Raw genomic sequence first — 10,255 nt, forward strand, 5'->3', positions numbered from 1 at the left:
TTCCCGAGACGGGACTACAGCCTCCAGGCTGCTCTGTTCAATGGAACTTTCTGCACTAGCAGAGATGTTCTGTACCTGCAATGTCCAGTACAGTAGCTACTGGCCCCACGCGGCTGTTGAGCACTTGACATGCGGCCACTGCAAATGGAATACTGATTCTTTTCACTGTATTTAACGTACGTTATCTTAAATAGCCACATGTGGTTAGTCATATCCAAACTGGAAAACACAAGCCTCAGATACTATGAGTTGGAAAATCTAGTTGCAGCTCCAAAGTCTGTAATACAAGGCACAAGGCCATCCATTGAAACTGTGTCAATGAGGAGGAAAGCAGGATCATGAGGGAATGGAACAGATGTGCTTCCCTCTGACACAACTTGATAATAACCAAGTTCAAACTTAATAAATTTGGGGGACGTAATACCCATTTACAAAAGCACTCATTTTCTTTAAATACTAGTTTCGTAAATATGCTCAATATATGTCCCAATTTATACACGATTTTTCAAGAATGCACCCATTGCAGAAAGCAAGACATATGCATGTAGAGAGGTCAAGGCAGGGAAATGTCAGGGAAATAGGGACAAATAAATCTGGCTTGCCTTCTCCACTATCTCCCTCACAGTCCGCGCAACAAAAATTTATTTTTTTTTTCTAAAGATTTTTTATTTATTTATTTGACAGAGAGAGACAGCGAGAGCAGGAACACAAGCAGGGGGAGTGGGAGAGGGAGAAGCAGGCTTCCCGCCGAGCAGGGAGCCTGATGTGGGACTCGATCCCAGGACCCTGGGATCATGACCTGAGCCGAAGGCAGACGCTTAACGACTGAGCCACCCAGGCGCCCCAACAAAAATTTATTGAGCACACACTACATAATAGGATGAAGGGGAAAAGATGATTAAGTCGTGGCCTCTGTTCTTGGAGACCTTATCAAGAAGAAACCAGGGCGCCTGGGTGGCTCAGTCGTTAAGCGTCTGCCTTCGGCTCAGGTCATGATCCCAGGGTCCTGGGATTGAGTCCCACATCGGGCTCCCTGCTCGGCGGGAAGCCTGCTTCTCCCTCTCCCACTCCCCCTGCTTGTGTTCCTGCTCTCGCTGTCTCTCTCTGTCAAATAAATAAATAAAATCTTAAAAAAAAAAAAAGTCTGATAACCTTTAAAAAAAAAAAAAGAAGAAACCAGAGAAGGCAGCATACAAAGCCAACATTCTCTCCCCCCAGTTCTTGCCTCCTGCTCCGGGACAGCAAGGGTCAGCGTTGTTCAGAGACCTGGATTACATAAGGCTACAAATGACGAGTACATTTTAACTCTATTACATCGCAGGGGATTGTATCTTTGAAAAACAAATATGCCCAAGAATATAAAACTTCAACATATCTGGGGGAAATTTTTTCACATCTCTTTCAACATTTAGTACACCACACAACACTGTGGGCCTCAGGAGCTACCGCTACCGAGTGGCATCCCCTGAACCCTCCCCATGCGCCAGGCACAAGACCACCTGTACTACCTGGCTTACTCTTCAAATAACCGTATGAGGCCTAGACTAGTGTTAGGCTCCATTTATAAATGGGGAAACTGAGACCTACAGTAACGGAGGAAGTCAGGCATTCAGCTCAGTTTCAAACCCTGCCTTGCCAGCCCAAGGCAGAGGCTTTTAGCCCTCTTATAGGCTCCGAGAGCGGCCAGGGAAGTACAGAGCACAGAGCGGGTGTATTCCGGACAGACATTCCCCTACCCGAGAACTGGACACAGAACGTCCTAACAGGGCCGGGGAAAGGCCCAGAACGAAAACTGCCGGCCAGGACATCCGTGGGGGAACATCTTATGAAGGTCACTGCAGGCTCCGGGCAAAGCAAAGGTCAGCCGCCGAGCGAAACCACGGGAGAAGGGCGGCGGCGGAGCGCGCGGCTTTCTGGAGGGCCCCGGGAGGCGCGGGGAAAGGGGGAGCCGGGGTCCCGGGGCACCGCTTCCCGCAGGCGTCGGGGGCTGGCAGGGACACCGCGGCGCGACACAAGGGAGACAGGGCCCCGAGGGGCGCCACGGCGCCGGCGCGGCGAAGGGCGAGCAATCGCGGACAGCGCCCGGGCCGAGACCGCGGAACGAGAACCCCCACGCCCAGCCGGCCGCGGCGCCGGGGGACCCCCGCCCGCATGCGCACTGCGGGCCGCGGCGCCGGGGGACCCCCCCGCCCGCATGCGCACTGCGGGCCGCGCCTCACCTGCTCCGCGCCGGCGCCGACACGCTCAGCGTCCGGGCCAGCCCCCCCGCGCCGCCGCCCCGGCCCGGTGCCGCGCGGGGTCCGGCGACGACCTGCCAACGGCGGGCCGCGCCGCCTAGAGCCGCGGACGCGGCGCGCAGGAGCCGGGCGCCCCCGGCGGCGGCCATAGCCGGTGGTCGGGTAACAACCGGAAGCGACGGAGGCCGCACGGCAGCGGCCGCGAGAGGCTCGGCGAGCGCGAACAGGCCGCTGCGCCGGCGCCGGACGCCCGGGGGCCCGCGGGGAGGAGCGCGGCAGCTGGGGTCCCGGCGAGGGCTCGTTCCGTGCGGCGGCCGCAGGCTGCGCGCGCCTTCCGGGTGACCTATAAGCCCGGCGGCACCCCAAGCGCAGCGCCGCCCCCTGCCCGTTCCCACGCCTCCCGGGCGGGTGTGGCCTCGAGGGGGCGGGGCTGAGCGCGGGGCGCACGCACCCACCGAGCAGGTTGGCCTGCGCCGTGCCGCTCCGTCCGCCGTGGGCGCGCGGGAGCGACGAGGTCTCGGAGGCAGCCGGACGTCTGACGGAAAGTTGAGGTGGAACGACCCGCGGGTGACGAAACCTCTAATGTTCCTCACGCCTCTCGCCTTCTCCCTGTTCAAAACAAAAACCAACGTGGGCAGTTACCGTCCCGGAGTTCAGATTAGAGGGAAAAATGAAGTCTGGGCCTTGTCAAACAGGGACGGTGGGAAATGTCACGGCGCCAAAGGCGTGACACACAGAGGAGCACCCGTGGCCTTGCAGTTATAAAGGTCGCAGTAATGAATAAGCTCGGGCATACCGGAGAAAGCAGGTAATAATCCGGGGTAAATGAATGCGTGTTCAGCACATGAAATCCATGTGTTTGGAAACTTTTCGATGAACCGAATTTTTTTTCCTTAGGGGTTTCTACAAAACGCAAGGGAGACGAAATTAAAAATACACGTTATCAGGATTGATCCGTTGTGGTGGAAAGAACATGGGCTTTGAGGTCAGAAGTAGCAATGTTCAAATCCAAGGTCGGCCTCCGCGGAGCTCCGAGACCTTGGGTGAGTTACCGTCCTCGAGGATCACGGTTTCCAAAGCACTGACACGCCGATAAGATGTTCCGGGCTCCAGGGCCGTTCTGAGGGTCACAGAAAAGACGCACAGTGGCCTGCCTGGTGCGTCACGAACGTTACTGTGGTAACCCCTCGGGCCCCCTCCCTAAAGCCATCTTTAAAGACGCTAAAGATCGTAGGCAAGTGGGTTTTGCGGATGTGCCGAACGCAGTAAAAGATACTTCAAAGAATATGCAGGACAAGAAAGCACAGACCTGAGTAAACTTTCTCGAAACGAGGTGTGCTGGGCATGGAGCCTGAGGGCAGAAGGAGGGCAGTCGTTTGGCTCCCAAATCGTCTAAATCTTCCCATAAAGAGAAAGCCTTTCAGGCTGGAAAGGGCACAACAGACCTGACAGGTAGTCGGAAAGAGGAATTGTAAAGAACAGTTCGTTTTTTTTTTTGTAAGATCAGATCTTCAAAGTGAGATGAATTAATTGTAGGAAGAAAATAGGAGGGGCAGGGAATGCAAATGTTCTCTCTCAACAGATCAGCTTCAGCTGGGCTATAGTGCTTCCAGCTTTGTGCCTCGTGGGGAGCTCATGTACGTTGTTCATCTTAGTAGCCCTCATACTACCAGTCACAGGGCTCTGAGCATATCAAGTGGGCAGTAAATATTTGTGAATAAATGAATGTTGTCGTGTAACTTCCATTAGTCATCATGACAGTGCCTGAAGCATGTACCTGAAAATTAAAGATGGAAAAAACGGACTCTGGATTTTCAAAGATGGATAAGGCTTGATTCCAAAGATTACAAATATCAATTCAGCAGTATTGCAGAGGGGATTTATGTATTTCTCCACCTTCTAAAACTCCCATCCCCAGGGCACCTGGCTGGCTCAGTCCTTAGAGCATATGACTCCTAATCTCAGGGTCATGAGTTCAAGGCCAACCCTGGGCTTGGAGCTTATTTAAAAAACAAAAAACTTCCATCTCTCCATCTGTCATTCCTGTCAAAATCTGTCCATATTTTGAAGCTTTTCAAATTATGTCTTTCCCATGAAGTTGTGCCTGTTTATCCCAACCGATCATCCTTCCCCTCTGCTGAATGCTTAAGACCTCTGTCTATTCTTGTAAAACTGATAGTACCTGTTATTTCAAATAGAGTAATGTTCATGAGGGTGCTCTGTAAACTGAAAAGTGTCATAAAAATTCAGATTTGGTGTTTATTGAGCCCCTACTCTGCACTTCATGGTACTGTGTGCTCCATCGTACATACTTTACGTAGCCCCTCTAGGCAGAAGCCCCCCCGAAGTAAGGATGCTATCTTACTCATCTTCGTCTGCCCAGCACCTGGCATAATGCCTGGCACAAAGCGGCCATTTAATGTGTCCGTTAAGAGCTGTGTTAGGAACTTTCACAATGTCTATCTCCTTTCGTTATCACAGCAACTCTGTAGAGTAGACATGCCTTTAGTCAATAAATGCCTTTAATCAAAAAATATTTATTGACATAAGCAATGTGTAGATCACCATGCGCGTGCTACAGACACAGCAGTGAAGAAAATAATCCTTCCCCTCTTATTTTACGGATGAAACGGAGGTGCCCAGTGGTAGTTTTCCTGGAATCATACTGCTAGTGAGTTGTAGATCCAAACTGTAAATCTAGGTCTTCTTGGTCCCAAGTCCAGGGCATAAACACAAGAAATGATATTTTTATTCTTCTTATTATATTTTATTATGAATAGGTATAATTTTATTATATATATATATATATATATATATTTTTTTTTTAAGGAGGGGGAGGCAGGAGGGAGGTCAGAGGGAGAGAGAGAGTCTCAAGCAGACTCCATGCCCAATGCAGAGCCTGACACGGTACTCAATCTCACAACCCGGAGATCATGACCTGAGCTGAAATCAGGAGTCGGACAGTTAACTGACTTAGCCATCCAGGTATCCCTATTATTATATATTATTAATGTGTATTTACATGTCACATTTTTCAACTCTATATTCGATAGTAGATGCTTTAGATTCTACAGGGTCCCTATAATTTAGCAATAAGGTCAGCAATTACCTAAATTTTTTAAAAAGAATACAAAATTAGACCTAAGTATATTTCACCACAAGAAATTACCCCACCCCCAGGTGATTTATTAATATGGCTGATGATACTGATATATTTCCTAAATATAAAGATATAATTGATATTTAAATTAATTGACCTTCCTGCCTGCAGTCTTGTCTTGCTCTAAGACAGCCTCCATACTGCTAGTAGGCTGATCCCATTAAAATACTGGTATGATTCTGTTACTTTCTTGATGAATATCCTTGAGTGACATTTTATCACCATTTATTTATAGCGTAAAACAAACTGCTCAGCCGGACACACCACCCCCCTCAAGCTCTGCCTTCCACTGCCCATCAGTCCCGTATCATGCCTTTCTCCTCTGCAGGTTATGTTGGCAGCCTGAACCTGGCTGACTTAGAACCGGTCTCCAGGACTCCAGTCCTTGGAGGAACCATTCTCTGACACATGCATCTTTGGGAGCCTTACACACTAGAAATCCCTCTGTCACAGCTTACAATTAAATTGTTACATGCAAATAAGAGCTTGGATCAAGTGACTTGCTCAGTTTCAAGTCCCGTTTCTTTGTTAAGATTACTTTTTATGTACTTCTTAACTTTTTAATGTGTCCTTCAAATGTTAATAGTTGGTTGTCTTTTTTTGTCACGTTAGCCACGGGTGATGAACAGTTCACTTGGGGTTGCAAAATGCAGGTGTTCTAATCCTATCATTCTTTCATTGATCACCTAGACTACTTCTCTAGACAGATCTGCCTTCATCTTCTATTCAGATCTCCTCGGAACCTGTATGGGAAAGGCAGGATAAAGGCTTGTTTCCCTTTATTTATCTGCTGTACTTACAGGTTTATTCATGTTTTCTCTTTACTCAAAAGCTGATTTAAAAGTTATAATCTTCTCGGGCGCCTGGGTAGCTCAGTCAGTTAAGCATCTGACTCTTGATTTCAGCTCAAAATCGTGATCTCAGTGTGGTGAGATTGAGCCCCTTGTCAGGCTCCACACTGGGCATGGAACTTAGATTCTCTCTCTGCCCTACCCCCCCTTTAAAAAAAAGTTATAATTTTCTAATAAATAGTATATTTCACCTAGATTTTCAAAATCTGTTGGCATAAATTTTTTCCTAGTGTCACCTTTTAAAAAAAAAAATCTCTGATATATCTATAACTACATTTCATAATTCTTATATTATTTTCTGAGTTTTTTCATATTTCTTTTTTTTAAAGATTTTATTCATTTATTTGACAGAGAGAGAGGGAACACAAGCAGGGGGCGCGGGAGAGGGAGAAGCAGGCTTCCCGCGGAGCAGGGAGCTCTATGTGGGGCTTGATCCCAGCCCCTGGGATCATGACCTGAGCCGAAGGCAGACGCTTAACGACTGAGCCACCCAGGCACCCTTTTTTCATATTTCTTATATTATTTTCTGAGTCTTTTTTCTTTGAATAATCTTAGCAAAACTTTGTTTTATTGGTCTTTTCAGATAACAGGTTTGGACAGTGGTTTTCTGTGCTATATCTTTGTTTTCTAATCTTGCTCATTTTTTTTTAAAGATTTTATTTATTCATTTGACAGAGACACAGCAAGAGAGGGAACACAAGCAGGGGGAGTGGGAGAGGGAGAAGCAGGCTTCCCGCTGAGCAGGGAGCCCGAATCGGGGCTCGATCCCAGGACCCTGGGATCATGACCTGAGCCGAAGGCAGACGCTTAACGACTGAGCCACCGCAGGCACTCCTAATCTTATTCATTTTTTTTAAAGATTTTATTTTTTAGTGGTCTCTACACCCAGTGTGGAGTTCAAACTCACAAGCCAGAGATCAAGAATCACACACTGTACCTACTGAGCCATCCAGGTGTCCTTATTCATTTATCTTTATGATTTGTTCCATCCTATGTTCTTGGGATTACTTGTTTGTTCTTTTTCTAACTTATTGATCTAGATACTTAGTTTATTAATTTTCAATTTGATTTTTAAAAGAAGTATTTAATTTTTCTAAATATTTAAGTTTCCTCTAAGTAGTGTGTTTGGCTATGTCAAGAGTTTGAAACGTGATATTTTCTGTATTGTTTGGTTTAAATATTAATCAGATTTCCATGCTGTTTTTCCTCTGATTGGAAGTGTTCTAAATGTCTAAATGTACAAAAGGTTAGAAGTCAATAACACCACAGAAGCAAAGATCAGTGAACCTGAAAACATAGCAATAGAAAGTTTCCAGAATGACATTCAAAGAGAAAAAAGACTAGAAAAACATAAGAACATGGCATCATTGGGCTGTCAGACGATAATATCACATGGTCTAACACACTTCTGTTTGGAGTCCCAGAAGGAAAGAGAATGAGACTGAAAGGAAGACGTTTAAGACATTTTTAAACCAACAAAAATTAATAGAGCTACTGGTCTCAAACTCACTGAAAGAACTTATATAAAGAGTGTATTTGGTAGGCGGCTTCTGACATGGCTCCCGTGAGCCCCACCTGCTGGGACTCACACCTAGATGTAATCCCCTCTTCTTGAGTGTGGGCCGGACCTAGTGATTGCTTCTAACAAATAGAATACAGCAAAAATGATGGAATGTCACTTGTGCATTATGTTACAAAAGACTGTGATTTCTGTCTTGCTGGTTCTCTTCCTTCCTCTGTTGCCCACTTGGTTTACATGCTTTGATGAAGAAGCTGCGGGTTGGGGACACTCACATGGCAAAGAACTAAGGACAGCCTCTAGCAAACAGCCAGCAAGGAACTGAGACTTTCGTCTGGTTATCCAGTCACGAAGAACTGAATCCTGTCGACAACCATGTGAGTGGTCTGGGAAGCAGCTCCTTCTTCAGTGGGGCCTTGAGATGACTGAATCCCCAGCTGACACCCTGACTGTGGCCTCTAAGGGACCCTGAAGCAGAGGGCCCAGCGAAGCCACCCCAGATCCAGAAACATCGTAAATGTTGTTCCCACTCATTATCCTTTGGAGCAGTTTGTTATGCAGCGATAGATAGCTAATACAATGTTCTTCAAGAATAGTGAAATTGAGGGGCGCCTGGGGGGGCTCAGTCGTTAAGCGTCTGCCTTCGGCTCAGGTCATGATCCTGGGATCCTGGGATCAAGCCCTGCATCGGGCTCCCTGCTGGGCAGGAAGCCTGCTTCTCCCTCCCCTCCCACTCCCCCTGCTTGTGTTTCCTCTCTTGCTGTGTCTCTCTCTGTCAAATAAATAAAATCTTAAAAAAAAAAAAAAGAATGGTGAAATTGAACCCAAAAGGAAGGACTAAGAGGCAAAAAGAAATGATAAGCAAAAAATTAGCAACCATGTGGGTAAATCTAAATAACAATTGGTTGTAAAATAGTAACACCAACTATGATCTCATGAGGAGATAAAAATAAGAGCAAGATAGAATTATATTATTGAACCAATATGTAATGAGTAATAAGACCGAAAGTGTTATTGACACAATCCTCTCTCGCTTTCTTCTTTTTGGTGACAGAATATCTTGCATTTTAGCTGAGCATGTGTCTCACTCTCACCAGAGACCACATTTCCCAGTTGCTTGTGCAGGTAAGTGTGTCCCTGTAACAGCCTTTGCTACAGCCGTGGAGGTAGAAATGATGTGTGCAGCCAGATAGTCTTTTTAAAAGGAAGCTCTTTGTTTTCCTTTCTGTCTGTTTTCCTTTCAGCAACCAGGGTGATCACATGGTAGGCAAACACAGAAGCTAAATATCAGAGATGACAGACGGTCAGAACCGGTCTACCCTCGTGGGCTCCCGTGTGACTGCGTGTGGCCGACTTACTTCCCGGCCTTGATGCTGCAGCCTTGCTCTGCAAGCCCAGCCCGCTTCTGAAATGCTTCACGAGAGAAGTTGACATGGATGCTCCTGAAGGTACTTATCTTAAAGACTCTTTGTTACCACAGCTTAGCCTTGATCCTGACAAATACATCCTTTAAGCTCCAAAAGAAAGAATAAAAGAAAGGAAAAAAAACATTTAAAAGCACATATTTTGAAAGAATAAAATGAAATCTTAAAAATAAGTCCCAATATCTCAAATGTAAATGGATTCAGTACACCAATGAAAAGGCAGACTTTGGGTTGAGGATGCAGAAATTCTGACTCTATGACATTTAGAAGAAATATATCAAAATTATAAAAGATATAAAAGGATAAAAAAAAATCAGGTAAATACAGTGAAAAGATAGCTTGCTGTATTGCTGTCCAATTAACGGGACTTCATTTAAATCCAATTAAATAGATGTGGGGGGGATGCATTATAAAGGATAAACGTGGTCACTAAAAAATGCTAAGCATTTAAATTAATTTGGAATGTCCAGCAACTCTAAACTTGCAAGTATCTAACAATACAGCATATATTTATGAATGTATGTTTTATATAAAACAATTTCATGGGAAAATGGGCAAATATGCAGTCACATAGGGAGATTGTTAACATACTCAGGGAATTAACAGATCAAATATTCAGTAAGACTAATAAACTTGACACATTTGGTAACCTGTACTTTGTTAAATAATCTAATTTCCCAATTAATTTCCCAATTAAGTACAGAGGAAACACATGAAAATTGAGTGTCCTAGGTAATAAAGTATCAGTAAATCTTAAAAAATTGATATAGAGACCACATTGTAGTTGAAAATAAAAATAAGGGTTATTTACTTTGTTCTAAAATTTAAGTACTTCAGAATATAGATTATAATTGGATTTACATGTAGGTTAACTACCTCTGAGATATTTATAGAATTCTGGTATTTCAATGTTGGCATATTTTGTTTTCAGGACCATACTGTGGTAGAGATCAGTAACATAGATTGGCAGCGCTTTATTCACACTATTATTGAAAAGGTGAACTGCACAATGTTAACTCATTTTCATTCAGTTTTAAGTTGGAGAAGATGGCCAGAAATTCTTT

General features: G+C 45.4%; 1 protein-coding gene and 1 long non-coding RNA gene across 4 annotated transcripts in view; one reads left to right on the plus strand and one right to left on the minus strand.

The window, feature by feature from the left end:
• Positions 1-2,561, minus strand: part of FDX1 (ferredoxin 1) — a 190,135-nt gene extending 187,574 nt beyond the window's left edge. Inside the window, exon 1 of the mRNA XM_025893448.2 lies at positions 2,220-2,561. Coding sequence (XP_025749233.2) covers positions 2,220-2,386 — 167 coding nt within the window. The 5' untranslated portion in view covers positions 2,387-2,561. The remainder of the gene's footprint in view (positions 1-2,219) is intronic.
• A 64-nt stretch (positions 2,562-2,625) lies between these two features.
• LOC112840368 (uncharacterized) overlaps positions 2,626-10,255 on the plus strand; it is a 14,998-nt gene continuing 7,368 nt past the window's right edge. For 2 of the 3 annotated variants that reach the window (XR_012381473.1, XR_003212458.2), the window contains exons 1-6: positions 2,626-3,045; positions 3,135-3,570; positions 5,067-5,222; positions 8,022-8,144; positions 8,822-8,892; positions 9,012-9,215. This is a non-coding gene — a long non-coding RNA (uncharacterized lncRNA). Of the gene's footprint in view, positions 3,046-3,134; positions 3,571-5,066; positions 5,223-8,018; positions 8,145-8,821; positions 8,893-9,011; positions 9,216-10,255 lie in introns of all 3 variants that reach the window. The other variant, XR_003212457.2, reaches the window with a different exon arrangement.

This window comes from Callorhinus ursinus, unplaced genomic scaffold (assembly GCF_003265705.2).
Source record: "Callorhinus ursinus isolate GAN/ISIS: 27379988/994484 unplaced genomic scaffold, GSC_fseal_2.0 scaffold19, whole genome shotgun sequence".
Lineage (NCBI taxonomy): Eukaryota > Metazoa > Chordata > Mammalia > Carnivora > Otariidae > Callorhinus > Callorhinus ursinus.